At 37.4% G+C, this 23,856-nt stretch overlaps 1 protein-coding gene across 2 annotated transcripts in view; it reads left to right on the top strand.

The window, feature by feature from the left end:
- Positions 1 to 23,856, top strand: part of HTR2C (5-hydroxytryptamine receptor 2C) — a 195,531-nt gene that overhangs the window by 98,214 nt on the left and 73,461 nt on the right. For both annotated transcript variants that reach the window (XM_040999740.1, XM_040999741.1), the window contains exons 4-5: positions 16,271 to 16,384; positions 20,182 to 20,495. In XM_040999740.1, the coding sequence (XP_040855674.1) occupies positions 16,350 to 16,384; positions 20,182 to 20,495 (349 nt within the window). In that variant the 5' untranslated portion in view covers positions 16,271 to 16,349. The remainder of the gene's footprint in view (positions 1 to 16,270; positions 16,385 to 20,181; positions 20,496 to 23,856) is intronic.

Here is a 23,856-nt window from a genome sequence, read left to right as displayed (position 1 = left end):
TCTCACTTTCTCTTGTTTTTTTTTTTGGTCAATCGGGCCAGTGGAGTGTCTATTTTGTTTATTTTCTCAAAAAACCAACTTTTTGATTTGTTGATTTTATGTATAGTTTTTTTGATTTCTATTTGGTTTATCTCCTCCCTTGTTTTGATGATTTCTTGTTTCCTATTGTGTGTGGGACTCTTCTGCTGCTGTTTTTCCAGATCCTGGAGGTGTGAGGTTAGTTCCTGTATTTGGCGTCTTTCTTGGGCCTTGACATGGGCTCCGATTGCGATGAATCTACCTCGTAGCACTGCTTTGGCGGTGTCCCACAAGTTTTGGAATGTTGTATCAGAGTTTTCATTGGTTTCCATAAATTTTTTGATCTCATCTTTAATTTCTTCTCTGACCCATTGTTCGTTTAATAGCATATTGTTCAATTTCCAAGAGTGCCTATACTTCCTGGGGAGTTTTGAGTTGTTGATTTCCAGTTTCATCCCATGGTGGTCTGAGAGGGTACATGGTATGATACTAATGTTTTGGAAGTTGTTTAGATTCGCTTTATGTCCTATCATGTGGTCGATTCTGGAGAAGGTGCCATGCACCGCTGAGAAGAAGGTATAGTCTGTGGCCTTAGGATAAAAAGTTCTATATATGTCTACTAAGTCCAGTTGTTCTATTGTTTGTGTGAGCTCTGTTGTTTCTTTGTTGAGTTTTTGTTTCGTAGACCGGTCCATTGTTGTTAGAGGTGTGTTGAGATCGCCTACAAGAATTGTGCGGGTGTCTATGTCTTCCCTTAAGTCTGTAAGTAATTGCTTTACGTAAGTAGGTGCATTAAGATTCGGTGCATAAACATTAATGATGGTGATTGCTTCTTGATGGATCATTCCTTTCACCAGTATAAAATGGCCTTCCCTGTCTCTTTTGATGTTAGTTAGAATGAAATCTATCTCGTCTGAAATTAGGATAGCTACCCCAGCTTTTTTTTCTCGTCTATTGGCGTGAAATATCTTTTTCCATCCCTTCACTTTCAGTTTCTTTGCATCCTTTCTGGTTAGATGCGTTTCTTGTAGGCAACAGATGGTTGGGTCTTGTTTGATGATCCATTCTATTAATCTCTGTCTTTTGATTGGTGAATTTAGACCATTTGTGTTGAGAGTTAAAATTGAGAGGTTGCAATTTTGCCCTGCCATGTGATTGTGTTGTGTGTGTGTTGTTGCCTATGTAATTGTCTTGTTGGTGCGGCCTTTAGTTTGGAGACCTTCTTATTTGCCAACTTTGTTTGTGATTTGCCTCCTTTTTGTCCGGGACTAGCGCATTTCTAAGGAGACTTTGCAGAGCTGGTTTTGTGTAGACATATTCTTCTAGTTTTTCTTTGCTATTGAAGTATCTGATTTCGTTCTCATATACAAATGAGATCTTTGCTGGGTAGATTATTTTTGGTTGACAGTTGTTTTGTTTCAGGACTTGGAAGATCTTTGTCCATTCTCTCCTTGCTTGTAGGGTCTCTTCGGAGAAGTCAGCAGTGATTCTGATGGGTTTTCCCCTGTATGTGATCTTTTCTTTACTTCGTACTTGTCTCAGGATTCCTTCTTTGTCTTCATTGGAGTAGAACTTGAGCACCGTGTGTCTGGGTGAAGATCTCTTTGGATCATGTCTGTTGGGAGTTCTCTGTCCATCCTGTATGCGGGGTGGATTCGTGTTCCAGGTGTTTTGGAAGTTTTCCTGTATAATTTCATCGAGCACTGCTTGCATCCCAGATTCTCTTTCTACTCCCTCGGGGAGGCCGATGATCCGAATATTCAATTTTCTAAGGTAATCCTTCATCTCTTGCATCATTTTATTAGTTTTGCTGAGATTTGTCTCCAGCTGTTTAATTCGCTGGGCACTTTCATTTTGTGTGTCTTCTGTTTCAGAGATCCTTTCCTCTGCCGCATTTATTCTGTTGATGAGGCTTTCAATCTTATTATCTTGGGCATCCAGTTTGGTTTTGATTTGTTGTATTTCGGTGATTATGCGGTTCTGGAGGTCTTCCAGCTTTGTGTCCACGTCTCTGAGAGATTTTAGCATTATTTTCATCAATTCCTTTGTTGGTAACACTTCCATGTCTTCATCTCGTATCGTCGATATTGATAATGGCTTTTGGCCCTTGTTTGGTGGGGTGCTGGCTCTTTCATCTGGAGCACAACTCTTTCTGGTGGTTTTTCCCATTGCGTTGGTGTATTCTGGTGAGGCAAATGGACCCGTGTGTTGAGGGGCTGTCAGGTGCTTTCCTGTAGAGATTGGAGCCTGTAGGCGTGGTGTTGCCGGGCGTGGTAATTTTCAAGGCACCGTTGGTGCGTTCTCAGGGCCCGGGGCTGTAGAGCACCACCTTGGGGGCCCAGTGGATTCCAGGCACACTCTGGGCACCTCTTCTACAGGTGTGACACCCCAGGGCGTGGCGGGATGGAGGCGCTCTCTGGGTGTGCTCCCTTCACGGGAATCCGCAGGGCGTAGAAGGTTTTATGTGCTTTCTCCCTGCGTTCTCCGTGTCAGGGACTGCAGGGTTTTTCAGAGCCCACCTGGTGCGTCTCCCACACACGGGACTGTGGGTGAGGCACTTTCCAGGCGTGGCTCTTATGCAGTGAATCCACCACTCGTGGTGTGTGGGTGATCAGAGCCCCTGCTCCCGTGTGGCTCCCCCACACAGGCCCTTAGCGGAGGAGTGGCCCAGGCGCCCTGTTATAATGACTTCACGGCGGCAGGTTCGCACCGTGTCAGTTTGGTGCAGGAGTTCTCCTGACACCTGACACCTGCGCTACGGAGGTGCTGCTGCTGCAGGCGGGGCGCCCAGCCCGCTCGGTGCGGCGTTCAGAGTCCTGGTGGTTTCAAGCACTCACCAGGCAGGATGTGGGGGACTCCAGACCCTCGCCAGCTACCTCTGCGCACCGAGCCGCACTGGTCCCCTCAGCGCAGGAACATCCGATGCGCCTTCCTGGGGCCCCCTCAGCCACCAACACAACACCACTGTGCGTAGTTCCACACAGACCCAACAGTTTCGGCCGTCTGCTCCGCGTTCTGAGGCTGGAGCCTCAGCAGGGGGCAAGAAATGCGGAGGCTGCCACGTCAACCCCCAGCTCACCAAACGTCCGGCCGCTGCAGTCTGCCTCCACCGCTGCCGAAGGCCTCCCGCCGGTGACGATCCCCCTGATCTCCCCGCCTCCGAGCTGGCCGCGTCTCCCGTCAGGCCGTTTTCAAAAGTGACTCAGCAGGTCTGGAGTGGGATGTCGGTTTCTCTGCCTTTGCCCTGCTCCGTTCTCGTTGTTCTTCCGAGTTGTGTGGATCTTTTTGGCTCCACACTGTCCCAGGGAGCTTCACGGACCTCTCCCTGCGGTTCCCTGCTGTTCCTCTTTGCTGCTTCTGTAGCGTTCTATCCCTCTCTCACTAGACGCTCCCTCACAGCCTTCCTCCTACGTCGGCCATCTTCGCTCTCTCTCCAGATGTCTATTTTCAAAACAACTAGCGCAATGCAATCATGTTAGTAGTATCAAGCGCAAAATCATCTTGTGAGTTGCTTTTGTTAATGTACCTGAGCCATTGACAAAACCCATGTCCCATTGCTATTTAACCACCACCCCCTGCCATGAATTTTGTTCTACCTACCTACAATTAGGCCAATTATTCTAAATTCACAAGCCATAACAGTAACAATCTAGAAATATTAATTGTTAGGACTATCTCCATACCACTTACTTGGACCAGTAAATCAACATGTTTTCTCTACAGAACAAAATTCTTTAATTATTTGAGCTAGTCCATGGAAGTGTTAATTATAACTAAAAATCACTGAGTTCCAGAGCTATTGTTATGAATAAATTAAATGATCAAGAAAGCAACTGTGAGATTTAACAAAGTTTTTGCATAAACAACTTATGTTTGAGAATAATCCCGCCAGCATATTCCTGCCAGAGTTTGTCCCTGGAACAGCACACGTAACATAACCATGTAGAGTTTCCAGACATCTACTAATTAATAAAGATTTAGGGACAATGATTTCCTTTCACCTTTTTCTTTCTGTTCTCTCCTTTCTTCTTTCTCCTACCTCTCCTTCCTTTGTTCCTTTTTTTGTCTGTCTTTGTGCCTGACTTCCTTTATTTTCCTTCACGCAGTGTAAAGGAAGAACATGAGATGTTATGTGTAGTGTAATATGACTCTTAGGGACCCTTTGCCATGGATAAGGCTCAGAATCAAAGGACTGGAAAGGGAACGAAGACTGGCTTTTAATCTTGGCACTGACAAAAAGTAACATAAGGAAAGTGAACAAATCATTTAGCTCTTCAGGATTTTCCCTCAAATAATAAAATAGGAAACTGGATGGTCTTCAGATATCCTGTTTCAACACCTTCCCTGAGGGCATGCTCATTAGACATAGAGGGTAACAAATGGAGTTCTCATCTTGGAGAATGTTATAGTTTCTCATGAGAATCATAGAACTACACAAGATGCAGTTATATGGGATGAAAAAGTACAAACACTGGAGTGCAATCCATCTTAAATGGAATCCTAGCTTTATGTGGTAATTTGACATTTCAACTTCTTTTAAGTTCTAGTATCATATTGTTGTCATAGTACAGATGAAATAATTAAAGATATATACAAGTATTTACTATAGTGTCTGCCATACTGTGATAAAGTAGTTAATATAGACTATTATTATATGTTCCCTTTTCATACTCTTTTTCATGTTGAGCAATTTTTATAGGAATGACAAAATCAAGCAGATTCTTAGTTTTTCTCCCTATTGATCCTAGACCCAAAAGATGGTGGCTTAATAACACTTCATAGGGAGTATAATAATAATAAAGCCAGTGACATAAACTTTATAAAGTACCATGCTAATAACTTCTCTACTGCCAGGAAACAAGGTATTAAGCCAAAAGATATGTAGGAGGCTAATGAATACACTTCTAGATATTGGCAGGAGCTGGGTACCTGATTAATGAATATAACTTCCCAGTTTCTGGCAAGTTGATTGGAATGATCATTTAGAATAATTTCCACCTTTCTCTGAGTAACAGGTGCTTTGTTGAACCTATAAAAATTCCCCAAACTGTATACATATAATGTAATATGAATGACTGAGGAAGCACTATGCTGCCAGCTTTTCTGTCTTTGGCTTCCATTTTCTTAGCTGTTTCTCTACACAGATGGTTTTAATTTGGATGAAAATATTTTAGTAGTTTAACAGAAGACTTTATAACTGAAGAAATATTTCTTACAATAGCAAGTAATGTAGTAACAAATTTTGTTTCAGAATCCCAGTATCAGCAGATGGTGGAAGAATTAATTTTCATCAGAGAATATTTGTGAATATAGACATAAATATATGCAGCAATATATTTAAGGCTTGAGGCCACTTGCTCAAAGTAGCTTGCATAAATTTCATTCCTTGACTTGTAGAACACATGAGTAAAATCTTAAAAACATTTAGAAATTATATCAATGAATTTAACATGAATTCTAAGTTAGGAAAAACTGATAATTGAAAGATTGAAATTTAATCTCTCTATGGGTAGAGATTTTTGCTTTATTCATTGATATAATCCAAGGGTCTAGATTGTTGCCAAATATATAGTAAATATCAAATCCACATTGTTGAATAAATGAACAATGCCCTGTTGAACACATAATCGCTTGGAAGATATTGTGTTTTTAAATGCTGCATTTGCTTTTCATCTTTGAAGTATTCCTCTAGAATCTTCACTGTGACATTTACTACAAAATACAGCTTAACCTATTTCAATCTCACAATTTTTTTTCCTATAAAAAGAATTTCTGTTAAAGGGCAGTGAAACTCATTGTCATTGTACCTGACATATAGTAGGTGGTCATTAAATGTTTGTGGATTTTATTTTATAAACATAGTAGCAACATTTTAAAACTAGTTCTATATTGAGCACCAGCATTGTGGAATGGCAGATTGAGTCTCCACCAGTTTTGCCTGCATCCTATATGGGTGCCAGTTCAAGTCTTACCTGTTCCACTTCCAAATCAGCACCCTACTAATGTGCCTGGGAATGTAATGGAAGATAGCCCAAGTGTTTGGACCCCTGCCACCCATGTGGGACACCCAGAGGAAGCTTCTGCTTCCTGGCTTCAGCCTGGCCCAGCTCTGACTATTGTGACCATTTGGAGAGTGAACCAGCAAATAGAACACTGTCTCTATCTCTACTCCTCTCTCTATAACTCTGCCTTTCAAATGAATAAAAAAAATTGTTTTAACTTCAGCCAGAAGCTGCCATTTTTAAAAGGAGGGAACAGGGCTTCTTGTGACATAGAAACTCTCATTATATTATTAAAAAATATATAAGAATAAGTAGTGTTACTACTTTTAGTGTAACATGAATATAGTTGTGAGAAGACAATCCCACTTCCCTCACTCCCCTACAGCCTTTCCCCCTTTCTGCTTCTCTTCATCAATTTTTGCTGAGACGTCATTTTAATCCACTTTATATTTGGCAGGCCTTATTTTCCACAGATCAAAAGTTTCAATGAATAAAAAATAGGAAGATCCCAGTTCCACAGGAGTATAAACAAAGACTAAAATGACGAACATATCCCAGAGTGTACAGTTCATTCATTTATATTTTTTGTAGTCTATGTTAATTGCCACATATTAGTGAAAATATATGAAATTTGTATGTTTTGGGAGTGGCTTAGTTCACTAAGCATAATGCTTTCCACTTGCATCCATTTCATTGTGAAAGACAGGATTTCATTCTCTTTTATGAGTGAGTAGTCTTTCATTGTGTGTGTGTCTTTTCCAGACATGCATTGAGCACATCTTCATGCTAATGCATATATTTTAGTTAAATAGTGCATAATGTCATATCAGAAGCAGTTTGGAAAAACAAAGCATGATTTGCATATTATTTCTATGAGCTTGTGAAATCTAGTCTCCGAGATGAGTGAACAAATGTAGGTCCTCTTGCTAACCTACTTCTACCTACAGTTCAGGTCTGTAAATTCAGGTGAGGCAAAGGTGCCACACCATACTTTAGTGATGATTTACACCCGATATATTTTCTTCATGAATTTGCTGAATCAATAGAGGTTTCCAATAGGAAATCACAATATTTAGTCAATGCAATGTTTCAATGCATTTAGTCACTGATGTTGAAATATTATGCCCAATCATGCATTATGGGATCACTTATCCTGCAAGATACTTAAGACCTTTGCTAAAGTAGAGTTGCAATCTGCTAGTGATTCTACTGTTCACCTAGTGAAATTACTGTTTTAGAGTCTTTCCTGGAGAGCTTAGATAAGGAAGCTCAAGCTGTCCTAAGCTTTTAAATGAAGAGGGTGATGATGATAAATAAAATAAAAGATCTTAGTAAATTATTATTGTGAATGTGGTTTGCCCAAGGACCACTTTTCTCAAAATACATTATCATATTATCTAATGAGTATGCCACAAGTCATGAAAGACAAAAGATAACTGTATAATTTTAAGAAACACCAACTTTTTATCAGGGAAAATATGTCATTCTCATTATTCTATAAGATGTCTAAAATACTATTTTTAGCTTTTTAAAGTTTAATTTTGTTATTGTATTCATTTAAAAGGCAGAGTGAAAGACAGAGAAGAGAGAGAGAGAGATCTTCCTTTTACTGGTTCACACCCGCAATTTCTACCTGCAATTTTGGCCAGTGCTGGGCCTGGCCAAAGGCAAGAGCCTAGAACTCCATCTAGGTCTTCCATACAGGTTGCAAGGGCTTAAGCACTTGGACCATCTCTGTTGCTTTCCCAGGTGCATTATCACAGAGTTAGAGTGGAAATAAAAAACCAGGATTCAAATGAGCGATCCCAAATGGGATGTCATGCTTGCAAGCAATGGCTTAACACTTTATACCACAATGCTGGCCTCTGATTTGCTTCTTTTTGTCTTCAGCAACTGAACTGGTGACATATGAAGATGCTAAAAAATCTAAACTTGGTTATAAAATAGTGAGGGCTTCCATCCTTGAGAACAATTAATGTTTTACATGCTATGTAACCTGGAAGCATATATTATTTGTATTTCCAATTTCTTTTCACAAACTTTCAAATATACACAGTAGTAGAGACATTAGTAAATGATTCTTCATGTTTTCATCATCTAGTTTCAGTAATTATTGAGATTTCATGACGCTTGATTATCCTGTTCTCTTCTCCATTTTGTTTTTGAATTATTTTAAATCACTTTATATCATTTTCATGTGTGCATTACTAGACTTGTAGGTATGGTCTTGCAAAAAGATCATGCTATAATCCAACTTATCAATTTTAGGAATAATTCTTTGATACTATCTAACATCCCAATCCATATTTCAAGTGTTCTCAAGGGCCTAAGAAATACATTGACTTTTTATGCTTAAAATTTGCTTTCCCTTGAGATAAAACTGTAAAGCAGTGTAAGAAAAGTGTAGTACAGTAGAAATATTTTAGAAAAAGACCCTGCAATTGGTATAAAACCAGTGGCTTTTGTAAAGAATCTGGTTTTTCTTTCCACAAATGAGATATTTTTCCCCACATTTTCAACAATCAATATTTTATATGTTTCAGTATTAACTAAGCTACTTTTCCCATTTGAAAAGCATGAGGAAAACTGTGTGTGGGTTCAATCTTCATGTCCAGCTTCTGAGTCCAGATTTCTTCTAATGCAGACCGTGTTAGGCAGCAGTGGCAGCTTAAGTAGTTGTGTCCCTTTTAGCCGTGAGTGGAGAGCCAGGTTTGGCTGCAAGCTTCAGCTCAGGCATCATGGACATTTGAGGAATAAACCAGCAAATGAGAGCTTTCTGTTTTCCTGTTTCCCCAGCTTTGCCTCTCAGATAGATTCAATTAATGAATTAAAAGAAAAATGTTCATTCACAGGGTTTTGAATCGTCATAAAATAATTTCAGCATATCAAATTATGCTGTTTTAGAGAATGATAATAATAAGATTTGTGCCTAACCATCTTTCCTTTCATTCTTCACCCTTACCAGACAGATGCTTGCACAACCATACATTTTGAAGTTATAAGCAAGAGTATTTGAGGATTTGTGTTGCTTTAAAAACCCTCGCAGATTGGTTCTATTTTGCAAGTTATGTTGCACACAAAGAACTCTGAGAGGACAATTAGCAAAATTCTCCATGAAACTAGCTAAAAAAAAATTGAAAAGGTAAAGGTAAAGCTATTCATGTTAATTGTGGTCTGGTGTTTTAGCTTTAATCATATAGAAGGTAGTTATAAGGTAGACATGCTTTTTCTCAAAGTATTGACAGCATCTGTCATGAAAGTTTACAAAACCAGTGCAAGAAACAGAATCTTTTTTAAATTGCCCAGCAGAACTGCTATTCTTGACTATAAGTTAATGAAATGGTAACAGAGTACACAAAACAGGAAATGGATTCTAGAGGCACGTCACACCCAGTGGAGTGGATGTTAAACTTTAGATGGCACAAAACTGCCTGAAATATTCTAGACAGAATAATCAGAAAATTAAAAGTAATTTAATTTTAAATTCTCTGGGTTTGTGAGTTCTCCTAACTCTTTAAAAATGAGATATATACTTAAGATTAGCTTAATAAAGTAGAGCCAAGAGATGATATGGAATACATGCTTGGTGACCTGAAAGAGAGGCATTCTGTATTAGGAGAGTACTCACAAATCACCTTCATCTTCCCTTTGAATGTAGAGGTATTCTCACCTGAATGTCATATTTTACATCTGACAGCTAGCAATAAGTAGACTCTAAGCCAAAGTTACCTATTTAGAAATATCCCAATGTTTCAGGGCATGATGAAGGTCTAGAGATCATTTATGGCAAGTTTTTAAGGCCATGAGTGAAACCCTTCAGGCCTAAAAGTGATCAATGACTTATTATAAGTCACATATCAGCTAAAGAGCAGTCAGGATGAATGTGTATCTCTGACCATTCTGCCTAAAAGCTTTATGCTCATCACAGATTTTCAGCATCTGAGATGTTGAGTGACACCTAAATGAATGTGACTTTATGTAAATTATTACACTATATCGTGATATATTTTAATTTCACTTTATTAATAGGTCATCATAGATATTGTTGAATTTTAAAGTGATGTATACATTTTATGGCAGTACTATATAAAACAGTACCAAGTGGTACTGCAAAACCAAATCAACTTTTTGAATCCAAAGTGGCTTTTTATTTGTTTCTCTCCCATTTATCTAGGAAATTCTGAAGTTGTGAAACAATGTCTTGTTGGACAGATGAGGAGTTAAGAGTTCATTCGGCTGTCCAGATGTATCCAAGTACCTAGTTATTTGGCAATAAATACATCTGGGCAACTGATTGAACTTTTCGCTTTTCATGACTCAACTGGAACTCTCCATGATCAGAAGGGCTTGCTACATAACCAAAAGTTTGTGATCTCTCCACCTGATGAGGTGGGAAGTGAGAGTTGCCTGTGGGTGAGGAGGCATCATTATGAATGTAAGTGGGAAGGCATTTTGTGAATTTGAGTTTTAAGTATCTTGGCAAAAAAAAAAGGTCCTTTTTCTAGCTTGCAAAATTAAATGAAACTTCCCATCACTGACACTTGTCATGTGCTTGGCTCACAAATATGGAATAATTGTATTTTTATTATGACTTAAGAATGACTTGCGAATGTTGGCTGATCTTGTTTATGTATTATACTATTTTAAAAATATTTTGTCTCAAGCTGGGGTTACATAATTAGATTCATTTTATGTAATTTCCCCACTTATCCTTTATCTTGTCATGCAACGTAGTTATTCAAAGCAGTGATCATTACCTATTTGTGATATTAGCCCATGTATGTGAATACTTATTGTCTTATTCTCCTGTTAAAATGTAAGCTCTGTGAGAACGGGGACTGTTTCCATTTTCTTATCAGCATCCAATATGTTGCCTAGCATGCAATAGGCAATCAATAAATAGCCAAGTAACTTGAAATCACTATTAAACAGTTTTTAGTCCTTGCAAATCAATTGCGATTGAGTCTCTAAAACTCAGCTTTAACGTATGGGTTGCTTCATTCTCACCGTTCTCTAACAGGCTTCAGTGTATTCTAAGTGAGCTCTTAGACTGAGATAATTCAAGAATTCTGCTATCATTTATGGAAACAGCGGTTTCAAATTTCTGGGCACGTTGCTCACCAGGAAAGCTTCTCTCAGCACTTGTTCTTGTTATCACAGAGTGAAATATTAGCTGTGGGTAGTTCATGATCTTATGAACTATGGACTTTTTGACTTAAATATCTCTTTGATTCTCATTGAATTTAATCATCATAAAATATGTCAAACACAAGCACAAATATTTGTTAAAGAAAAGTAAGAAGAAAGTATTTCAGGTTTCATACTAATCCCAAATCCAGGAAGAACTGTCAAATTTGTTTAAACAGCTATTTAAATTATCTTGAGGAGGGTCAGAAGAAGAAAGTAATGGCACTGGAGATGAATTAAAATTGCATAATTATCTTATCATTATAGGCTCTATTGAAATGCTTAGGGGAGACACAGAATCCCATTCAGTTAATTTTCTCCCCTTAGCTTCCCAAAGTTTGGAGAAAAAATGGTAGAATCAGTCCACTTATACAGCTAGATATTTAAAATTGTTTACGCGTGGCAGAAATGTCCAATTCTGTGTTGGAATCACTGTATTCCAAGAAAAGTCAAGTAGAAATGTTTAAGAAAATTTCTAGCTTTGTAGTATCCTGTGGTATCCATAGACAAATTAGTAAGTAATCATTTCCATTGAGGTCTATTGCTTTTTATCCCTTCTCCTGATCTAAAATAACCTTTTCTGACGGAACAGAGGAGCTATCCAGTGGAAGGTTGTTAAACTGCCTCTGTTCAAGATTGTTCTAAAGAACATCAATTTCCAAAGTTCTTAATGTAGCTTAAACAGGGACCTGTCTGAAGGAAAGGAACCAGATCAACTGTTTAGCTCTTTAAATTCAGTTGTGAAAGTATAAGTGTAGAATACAAGAAGACACAAGGCATTTCTTAACACTCTTAAAATACTACATTTCATGGCGAAAGATAAGCCTTTAATTTTATTGGCTATAATAACCAGAACATTTCCTGCTAAAATAATCAATAGTTGTGCCCAGTGATTTTTGAGTATGATGCAAGTGTGTTTTTTCAAAAGAAACTCTATATATTAAGTTGAAAGGTATATTCCAATGTTATTCATTAATCATAAAGAAAATTTTTGGATTGAGAGAATTCTCTCCAAATTGTTATAAATCTGTGTAGCATTAGTATTACCTTCTGGGGACTAATCAGAACATTTATGACTAGGTCATTTTTGGTCCAGCCATCTGTTGAAGGCACAGTGGGTATAATAACCAGATTTTTAAAATTATGAGTCCCTAATTTCTAAAAGTGAAAACTGACAAAAATCAAACCAAAATTGATACCGCATATTCATATCCTAAATATTATAAAAGATCAAACAGGAATGTTTCCAGTTGACTGAGTACTCTATAATTCTTAAAGACATTTAGTGTCAGCTTCAGTCTCTTCAATATTAAGGAAAATAATCTATTCCATCACCATGATGATGAAGTCATGGGATTTCCAGAAATCAAGAGTAAACTATGTATTCATGTGTTAATTCACGTCCTCCAATTTTGGTTGAAACATCAGCAGAAATACTGACAGTTTCTTTAATCTTAGCAAATGTTGTTTGATCAGAGCTGACAAAGGGATAACCAGTGAGGACAGAAAATGTGATTGAACTGTGAGCCATCTCTTTCCAGTGCAAGAAGATAGTAAAGGCCAAAATAAAAGTGAACTGTGAGTGGTTAGCTTGATACAAGGAAATGTCCAGAATTCTCAATAAATTTGCTAACCTCTATTCTCTAAGAACAGTTTGTATAAAACCATAATTCTTCCTTTATCCTGTAATAGGGTCTTTTGATTTCACACCATAAATCTCCTCAAGTTTCTACCTTTCCCTTCCCTTCAGTCAGCCAATCACTTTGTAACCAGGAACATGAAGCTATATGGAAAGTGTGTAGTGAGAGGTCTTACCCGGAAATTGGAAGTAAAGAAAGATTTTTTTGGGGAGGGTGCAAATTTTGCAATCTATGTGTGATTTCTTTACGATGCACATTTATATATTTCTTCTCAAAACGTAGCACAAAATCCTTAAAATGTTTTGTTACTGTCAGTCTTATTCCTCACATTATTTTTAGTTTTGTTATCCATTGTTTACATTTCCAAGATGACTATTTGTCCTGGCCTTGTTAGTATTTCTGTGCTACTGATTCTGACAGTTTAACATTTATTTGTTTGGTGGCGATCCTACTTTGAATACTTTGCTTCCAAGTGTTTACACTGTTTTTGATGATATATACTAAATGATGCATGACATATATCGATGCATGAGCATGGATTGCATAGACATCATTTGACTATAATGTTTAGGGCATACATTTGTATTTAAAATATCATGTTAATTAAGGTCCTTCTGTCATATCTCGTATAAAATTGTACTATTAAAAAGCATTTGAAAATTAATTTGCCCCCTATTTCCTTGGCAAATGTACATGCCTGAGATCTTACAGTACTTTAAAAACAGCATGAAAAGATTTATGATTTATGCTACAGGAAGCAATATGAGAATGGTCTATATATTTATTGATCCTGAACTTATTTCTGTGATTTAATCTACAATATTTATAATTTTAATCTGATTTTTCCTTTATAGTTAAACAGCTATTTTGTTTCAGATTAATCTATCTTTTCTATGCACAAAATCATATATTTCCTAATACTTAAGTTCTTATATGATGAAATATACTGTCTTTGAGAATCCTGTACATTCTTATTAAGACTCAGTCTGTTATTTGCAAATTTGAATACTTGGGTTCAGGGCTATTTTTTTAGTTTTTTGTATTAAAGATTTATTTTACTTTTATTGGAAAGTCAGATATACAAAGAGAAGGACAGACAGAAAGGAAGACCTTCCATCTATGGATTCACTCCCCAAGAGACCGCAACATCTGGAGCTGCACTAATCCGAAGCCAGGACCCTCGAGCCTCTTCCAGGTCTCCAACATGGGTGCAGGGTCCCAAGGCTTTGGACCATTTTCAACTGCTTTCCCAGGCCACAAGCAGGGAGCTGGATGGGAAGTGAACTGCCGGGATTAGAACCAGCATCCATATGTGAGCTCAGCACATGCAATGTGAGGACTTTATCTGCTAGGCTACTGTGCTGGGCTCTGGAGACCAGTCAATTTAAGGAAACATGACTGTAGAGTAATTGATATTACAAGATTTATTCCTAACGTATAAGCCCTTAGCACTAGTTCAAGAACACTTTCTATATGGTTTAGTTTACTTTAAAAGGATGCAGATTTTTACAGCATAAGAAGACAAGATTTTTCATGTCAAAATATCTTACCTGAAACACTGAGTATCTATACATATTATCAATCTGCCTTACTATTTTCCTTTCACTTATTTCTGGTCCTCTGAGAAACAAGAGATGTATGTGTTTCCTGGTAGAATTCTATGAGAAATGGCCTGTTTGGCCTTTTCTGCTTTTTATCTCCCACAGAATATTTTGAATTCTTAGACATTAGGGGACTCTATTTTAAGCACCACTGTAGTGAGTGGGTGGTTTTAGAAATAAATATTTTGTGGCGATAGCACTGACAAAACTGAGAAGTGAAGGTTGAGAGTGAAGAGGAGAAAACATCGAATTTATCGATTGAGTTACTAGCAGATGGGAAGCAGGAAGATGCAGTTTGTTCTCAGTGAGATCTTCATACAGTTTTGTAGAAGGAACTTGAAAATACTAAAGAAAGATGATCAAAACAGAGTTTCATTATCATATGCCTTGAAAACATTTACAAACTAATAAAATACATATTCAGTATTATACCAAACTCTCAACTTGACCAATGCTGTGTCTCTCCTTCAGACACACACACACACACGCGCGCACACACACACCCTTCAATTCTCATTGATATCCTAGTGTATGTTAATTTAAGAGCGTTATGATCCCTACTTTCGTTAATAGCTTTATAATCCCAGAAGAGACTATGGTTAAATATTTAGTATGGGAAGAGAGTAAAATGAAAATCCTAAAATGAAAATATGAAAAGGCATGCTGAATGGCAGAGAAGTTTAGGTACGCTATTGTTCCCAAATAGGAAACTCTCGGCAGAAAACCTAAAGGTCGTCTCTGTTAATCAATGAAATTCACCCTGCATATTTCTTCAGTGTCAGTGTTGAGATTGACTGTGACATGATGCAGTCCATAAAGATGTTATTTCGTGAGGAAAACTACAAAGATTCTTAAGAATTTTATAGTCTACTTCTAATCAACATTCTAACGTAGTAAGTATAGTGAGTGCTAATTGATAATGACTCCATCGTGTAAGGTATCTGGTTGGGTTTTATGATGTCACAAATCACTCTTTAAAAAATAGCTATAGAAATAAAATGAACTAACTTGAAATTCTTTGAAAAGTTGCTTAAATTTCATATTTTCTTCCTAGTCTTAGAAAATGTATTGTAACCTCTCAATTGGAAAAAAAAAAAAACCTGAAGATTTCAGTGTCTGTCATCTGGTACAACTGGGTTTGTGTGTGCTGTATGCCTGCCCTGACTGTAACAGACTATCCACTGGCTACCAACTAGTTAATACATATGGTTTTTGCTGTATTTATTGTTTTTAACCTGATAAATTTGTTTTATCATAAGCATGTTGTACCTGTCAGGAGAATATTGTTGATAAATGAAAACATGCACATGGAGTTATCAAAAAAATGCAGATGATTTTGCTTTGAAGAAAAAAAACTTAGAAATGTATAAAATATGTTCACTTTATGGAGTTTCTTAAAATTTGTTTGGTCTTTCATGTTGTTTTAAGACAAAAGGTTTTTATTTTAGAGATTGCTACTTAATTACTAGGTCACATGCTTTCTTTCCATGGTTTGCTAATTAACAAGGTGATATTAATTTCTTAAAACTTTGATTTGCTGCTATGTGTGCAATAACAGAGAAGATCTTGTATAAGTCCCATATAAAGAAATCATATATAACACATTTTATAAAAACTCTTAAGACTGTACATTGGTAAATAAATGAGTAATCTGCTATGTTGCCATTTTATAAGACAAGATACATAATTACTTGCTTGCCAAGTTAAGTATTGAATTTCTTTTGACTAAATAAGTGCATTGAAGTTTGGTTAAGTGATTATTCCACAAGTTATTTGGATTTTGAACTAATTTTCTCTTTTTCTTTTTTTTTTCTCTCCCCAGAAAGGACAATATGATGAAGCTAATCTGCTAATTTCTGCTTCTCAATTTTTAACCTTGGTTGTTTAAGACTGAAGCAATCATGGTGAACTTGAGGAATGCGGTGCATTCGTTCCTGTAAGGATGCTTTTCTTTTAACAAAGATAACTTTTTTTACTAAGAGATGTTTTTTTTTTTTACCCAGAGTGTACTCAGAGATGTTGAAAATGCTGCTATGTCGCCTTCAGCAATATTTGTCTCAGTTTGCATAAGAGACTCACCTCCCGGAAAACTAATGTTATGGGAGTTTGCTATTCAAATACAACAAAATGGTAAAATACAATGATTTGGACTTATTACACAAGTAACGTGATGACAATATTTTTAAGTCAAATAATCACAGTGCTCCTGGTTGCTTTATCTACAGATAAAAGCTGGAAGGGAGTTTAACTGTCAACAGAATAAAATACACTCATGAGCCTCTGAACTTGATTTACCTGAGATTTCAAAAGAAAAGAAGTTAGTGCGTGGCAAGCAGTTGGGGAAAGCAGCTAGACAAATGAAATGTGATGCCTTGAGCTAATAACCCTGCAGGTGAAGTCACGAGTGTGCAATTTAAAGGGATTAGGGCAAAAAACAGGCTCAAGTATTAAGGGATTCTAAATTTTAGGTAATGCAAGTGTACCTTGTTTTAAACATTGGCTCCTACTATTTTTTTTTTTTACAAAGATTTATTTATTTTTATTGGAAAGTCAGATTACAGAGAGAAGGAGAGAGAGAAATAACCTTCATGCTGATGAAGTAGCCACAACCAAGCCAAGAGCCAGGAGCCTCTTCCGGGTCTCCCATGCGGGTGCAGGGTCCCAAGGCTTTGGGCCGTCCTCCAACTGCTTTCCCAGGCCACAAGCAGGAAGCTGGATGGGAACCAGAGGAGCCAGGATACAAACTAGCACCCATATGGGATCCCAGGTGCATGCAAGCCGAGGACTTTAGCCATTAGCCTACTGTACCAGATCCTGACTCACTATTTTTTTTTTTTTTTGCCTTCTTCTTCTTATCATCATTTTATGATACAGTTCCATAGGCCCAGGGATTTCCCTTATCCCCTCCCCAACTCCCCCCTCACTGAGTTCCCCTATATCATTACTACAGTATAGTTCATCTTACACAGTCATATGTCCATCATTGCAGTAATCGACAATGGCAGAGAGTCCAGCATCCTATATTTGCTCATTTGAGAGGCAAAGAGAGAAAGAGGGAGAGATTAAGAGACAGACAGATTGACAGAAGAGAGAGACTGAGAGACAGACATATAGGCAGATTCAGAGAGAAAGAGAGAAAAGAGAGAGCTCCCTAGATGCTCAAAATGACTGAAGCTGGGGCAGGAGGTACAGGTCTCTTTTGTAGATGGCAAGGACTCAATTACTTGAATCAGAAGCTGCTTACTTTCCAGAGTGTACTGAAATTAAGAAGAATCGGGACTGAATCAGTATGTGATGCAGGTGTCCCAAGGGATGTTAACAGCTTTGCTGACTGTCCACCTTGTCTCTGCATTTTTTAATACGGTAAAATATTGGGATAGTTTCTTTCAAACTTATACTTTGAGAATTGGGCGTACAAAAAACTAGATCTGAAATAGATAAATATAGTTGAGAATCCCTGAATCTCTTTGCTCTTGTAGTTTGTCCTCTATGAATCTTGTCAAAACAGTCACCAAGTAAGACCATTCTCGTAAAGTGTACTTGCTGAGTAAATCAACATTGGGTCCTCTATCATAGAAATTAGTTATCTCAACTCAAATTTTTTGTATATGATAATGATTTCCATTGTGCTTTATTCTAAGAGAAGCAGAGCAGACAACAGGAGAAATTATGTAAGCTTTAAGAGCAAGACCTAAATTATTTCTTTTTTAATGGGGATTTGTGTATTTCACTGAGCACATGAGTATTAAATATTAGGATTAATTATTATAAGACAATTCTTTGCTATACAGCTATATTTACAAATGTAAAGATGAAATGCAATGAATATCCTAAAACCAATTGTGTAAGTGATGCTTAATATGAATTTTTAAATTAAAATCAATTGAAATCAGGAAACTGAAACAATCTTTCAGAATCTAGTCCAGTATCCATAGTTTATTTTGTGATTCACACTAGATTAGATTCCACAAGACACCTCAATAATTCAGTATTATTTCCACAGATTCTATAATTAAAAAGAAAAAAATTCTTTTTAAAAAATGTACTTATTTTTCTTGAAAAGGCAGATTTACAGAGAGAAGGACAGAGTGTGAGATTTTTCATCCACTGGTTTACTCCCTACATGGCTGTAATAGCTGGAGCTGAGCTGATCTAAAGCCAGGTGTCAGGAGCTTCTTCTTGGTCTCCCACATGGGTGCAGGATCCCAAGGCTTTGGGGCATCCTCCACTGATTTCCCAGGCCACAAGCAGGGAGCTGGGTGCAAAGTGGAGCAGCCAGGACATGAATGCCACGTGGGATCCTGGTGTTTGATGGGGAAGATTAGCCAATTGAATCACTGTGCCAGGCCCAGAAAGATATTTCTGATTAATAAATAGAAACAAGACTACCACTTGAAATTTTTTTTTTACCACAGAATTATTTAATCCCTAATTAGAAAAAGATTTTTCCTGTGTGTCTTTGTCTTGTACAATTTTATCCTGAATTGGTCTATCACCTCTAGAGACACATGTGAGGATTTAGGTGTTGTCACAATTTTATTATACCATTTGAAGCTGGATTGAAGATTTTCCCAGCACTTTATTTTCTAGGTTTAAGGATAAACATTTGTGATTCTATACTTGACATCTGAAGGTGCAGCTTCTTATTTCACATGAAATCTTCTGGGATGATTATTAGCTAATTTAAGCCAGAATCATTTTTTAATGACAGTAGGACAACTTTTCCATCAGTCATTCCTGAAAAGATTTTGAATGTAAAATTACCTTTTGAGCCCAATTTTGTATACATAGGTATTATCTTGGAGTAGTATTCATGATTGAAATTAGTTTACAATTTAAAATTCATCGATTGGAATGTAAGACTACAAATATTTTGGTTAAATTTGAAGGCGTAAAGAAGGTTAATTTCAACATCTACTGAGGTCCTATCATGACTCAAATTCTATTTTAATGACGTTATATATCTTATTTAATTTTTTTTTACCAACCTAGTAATAGATTCTACCTGAATAGATGAGGAAATTGGTGTTATGATAGATAAAGTGATTGGTCAATAAAGCATACAGGTAATAAACACAGCACCTTGAACTTATGCCAAATAGAACAAATAAAGTTATGGAGTAATCAGAGTTGAAAAGACATGAGTTGCTCTTATTTCTGTTAATTTCTGTTAATGTTACTCAATGACTATGATGTAGGTTTTTGAATCACATGTTATTTTTTGTGACCAAGAAAAAGAATGTATTTCAAAGAATTTATGAATTACTTATCATTTAATTAATATTACTATGCATGCCTCTGCCCTCCATGTTGCTTAGCATAGCAGGCAGCTTTGACTAATGAGATAGTTATTTTAAATATCTAAATTATTCGTTTATCTATGATAGAGTAAGTGTATCAAAATAGCTTTATGGTTTCTTCATAATCTTTAAAGATATTGAATCATATTATTGAGATAGAAGCTAAGAGAAATACTTTTTAAATATTCACAAAATTATTAGAATATTTTGACTTAATATTCAATCTTGCCAACATTTTTTCAGCTATAATGTCCAATTTCAGTTAAGAAAATTTGATACATGTGTACATGTGCATGTGTGTGTAATATAGTGGATGTGATATGATTATAATAATAGTTGTTGATGAAGAAACTGTTTTGTGTAAGCATTATTCACAGTGTGTAAACAACGTAAAATATACCTGATTGGTTTTTCTTTTCTTCTTATTTTTCAGTGTGCACCTCATTGGCCTATTGGTTTGGCAATGTGATCTTTCTGTAAGCCCAGTAGCTGCTCTAGTAACTGACATTTTCAATACCTCCGATGGTGGACGCTTTAAATTCCCAGACGGGGTACAAAACTGGCCAGCACTATCTATCGTCGTAATAATAATCATGACAATAGGTGGCAATATCCTCGTGATCATGGCAGTAAGCATGGAAAAGAAACTGCACAATGCCACCAATTACTTCTTAATGTCCCTAGCCATTGCTGATATGCTAGTGGGACTGCTTGTCATGCCACTGTCTCTGCTTGCAATCCTTTATGGTGAGTACAGCGCTGGTAGTCTTCCATTCATACAGCATGTTATAAACGTGGGTCATTTAGTATAGTCAACACTGAGGAAGCTCATTATTTTACCTAGAGCATTTGGGATAAGAAGAGGAAAGCAGTTTGTGTGTTAGATGGAACTGGATGCCTGCATCCCATTTGTGAAAGAAACCAATGACAGAGTCAAAAAGCAAAACAGACATTGTATGATATGCTAAGATGGCAAATCGATGTTCTATTGCTCAGTGTCATTTGTAGATAATGAATGTGCAGAATGGGGCAGTGACAGAAACATCTCCCTAGCCCTCTGTTCTGGGCAGTACACATACCTACCACTATTTCTCATCGAAGAAGAATGAACTAGCTTTCCATCCTTAATAAACACATTTCAAGTAATCCTTTTTAATGTTGCCAGACAGAATGTGTGTTGCAAAATCAGAGCTCAGTAGCTATTTTTCTTGGTGAATTCCATAATTCATGTTTGTACAAAAAACAGCTTACAAAACTAGCTAATAATCAAGTAAGTGCACACAATCACTCTAAAAACTGAGGCACTGACACTTTTAGTATAGTAGGACACTTCCAAAAGTTTGTGCAGAAATGGAACTAAAGTATCTGTTTATTTAGGTGTAACAATTTTGGAAATCCATGCAGTTTTTTTCATAATATTTATTTCTATGATCTTTTTGAAGACCCCTTGGTTTTTCTTCAGAGAGGATTTTAATTTTCCATCATCTCTCTTTTTTTTTTAGAAAAGATTTTTTTTAAAGATTTCTTTCTTTTTATTGGAAAACCAGATTTATGGAGAGAAGGAGAGACAGAAAGATCTTCCATCTGCTGGTTCGCTTAGCAAGTGGCCACAACAGCCAGAGCTGAGCCAATCCGAAGCCAGGAGCTTCTTCCAGGTTTCCCACAGAGTGTAGGGTCACATGGCTTTAGGGCATCCTTGACTGCTTTCCCAGGCAACAATGGAAGAAGCTGGATAGGAATTGGAACAGCCAGTATACAAAATGGTGTCCATATGGGATCCCAGGTGCATGCAAGGCAAGGACTTTAGTCACCAGGCTATTGCACTGGACCCAAAAGATTTATTGATTATTTGAGTTACACACACAGAGAGGGAGAGACAGAAACCTCCTTTCTACTGGTTCATTCCATGGGTGGCTGAAATGGCCAGGGCTGCGCCAGGCCAAAACTGTCAGCAAAGAGCTTATTACAAGTTTCCCATGTGGATGACAAGTGCCAAAGAACTCAGACCATCTTTCTCTGCCCTTCCCAGGTCATAAACAGGGAGCTAGATCAGAAGCAGAGCAGCTGGGAACCAAGCCGGTGCCCACATGGGATGCTGCTGTTGCGGATATGGCTTTCTTGCTACACCACAATGCCGACTCCCTCTACCATCACTTTATCCTCTTCATTTTAACCAAAGTTTTGTTGCTAGCTAATATTTATGATGAACAATTGAAATCATTACATAATTCCACTGAATATCTCTTCTAGAAAGTTGGAGAAGTCAGAGTTTATTGGTAGTGTGGATTTCTCACAAAATTGACTTCTAGTTCCCTTTTGTATATGAAGCAATTAGAGCAAAATAAATGAAATTGAAAGGGTATCTAATTTTCAAATGCTTAAAGTTACTAAGTGCATCTAGAATATAATATTTCACAAAACTTAATCTGATCTGCAAAAGCATAAATTAAATTTTTTAATTGAATAAGAAGATTTACACAGAGACGTAGAGACAAAGATCCACGATTCCCTGGTTCACTCTCCAAGAGCCCCAACAGCCAGAACTGAGCTGATCTGAAGCCAGGAGCCAGGAGCTTCCTCTGGATCTCCTGTGTGGATGCAAGGTCCCAAGGCTTTGGGCCGTCCCCCACTGCTTTTCCAGGACACAAGCAGGGAGCTGAATGGGAAGTGTGGCTGCTTGCACCCAAATTCCACAACTGACCTGACTAGAAATAGGGAGGAACAGATAATTTATTAGAAATGCATAGAAAGTTATAGAGGAAACTACTCCATAAAACATCAACATCGCAGTGTTCCATGAAAATATATAAATTGCACTGATAGGACAGAGACATCCAATAATTGTGTGCCAGCAGCATACTTAAAACAAAGAGAAATTTAGATTCGGATTGGTTGTGGGTGTAATTAAAAAGATTGTTGTGGGGGGGATGTATATTGACAATGGGAGTTGAGTTGGGGTGGGTCAGCAATGGTGGACATTCTACATCGGGTATAAATTAGGCATCAGGGTGAAAGGCGGGATCATTAGGTAATGCGGATTGGAGGTTGAAGTGGATGAGATATAAGCAGGAGTGATTGAGATTTGGATGGTATGGGTTGGAATGCACTAGGATGCGTGGGGGGGAGCCCAAGGACTGTATGTAAGTTGAATGGGGATGTTGAAAATCATGTAAAATATAAGTTGGTTGGACGATAGTTATTGCTTGGGGGGTAAATAGTTGATGGGAGGAGAGGTGAGTGTTGAGTAAGCTGGTGGGGTGTCGAGAGGTGGTGGATTTGGAGGGGTGAAGACTGTTGGTTTTAGGGGGGAGTATTAGGTGGGAAAATGGGAGTCAACTCTAAGAGCCACTCATGAGAATATGACCCTTGATGTTCCGTTAAAGGTGTGGAATGGTGGTATTGGCCCCAAATGTTGTGCGGTGAAAAACTGTTTGCTGAAAATGACAGAACACTGATGAAATAAGATGTAAATAAATAAGTAAGCCCTACTTAGAGATTTGTTGGATCAGTATTTTTTAATATATCACATTTCCCTCAAATGACTTTAGGCTCAACACAATCCATTCCAAATCCCATGGAAGGGTCAGCCCTTTGGAGTAGTGGGTTAAACTATTGCCTATGGCACCAGTATCCCACATTGTGGTGTCTCCATCTCTGATTCAGCTCCCTCCTAATCAGCTAGGAAGATGACCTACATGTTTGGTTTCTTGCCATCCATATGGTAAGCCTAGTTGGAATTCTGGGCTCTTTACCTCAGCCTTGCTCAGCCCTGGCTAGTGTGGCCATTTAAGGAGCGAACCAGTACTTGGAAAGCCTTTCTTTCTGCCTCTTCCTCTCTCTCTCAGTCACTCTGCCTTTTAAATAAATAAATAAATAAGTATCCCAGAGGCGTTTTTTGTGAAACTTGACAAGCTGATTGTAAAATTTATGTGGAAAAGCAAAAGATCTAGAATAAGAAATGGTTTCAAAAAAGAGAAAAACTGGAGAATTTGTAATAGTTGGGTTGAGGGCTTACTGTCGAGCTATAGTAACTATAGGAAGCAGTATTTTTATTAGGAAGATAAACACATATATGAATATATTGAAATGGATGATTCAGAAATTAACA

Source organism: Ochotona curzoniae, unplaced genomic scaffold, assembly GCF_017591425.1.
Source record: "Ochotona curzoniae isolate NIBS_2020 unplaced genomic scaffold, NIBS_Ocur_1.0 scaffold_1852, whole genome shotgun sequence".
NCBI lineage: Eukaryota > Metazoa > Chordata > Mammalia > Lagomorpha > Ochotonidae > Ochotona > Ochotona curzoniae.
The sequence above is the reverse complement of the archived record's forward strand: the minus strand, read 5'-3'. Positions and strand labels throughout refer to the sequence as shown.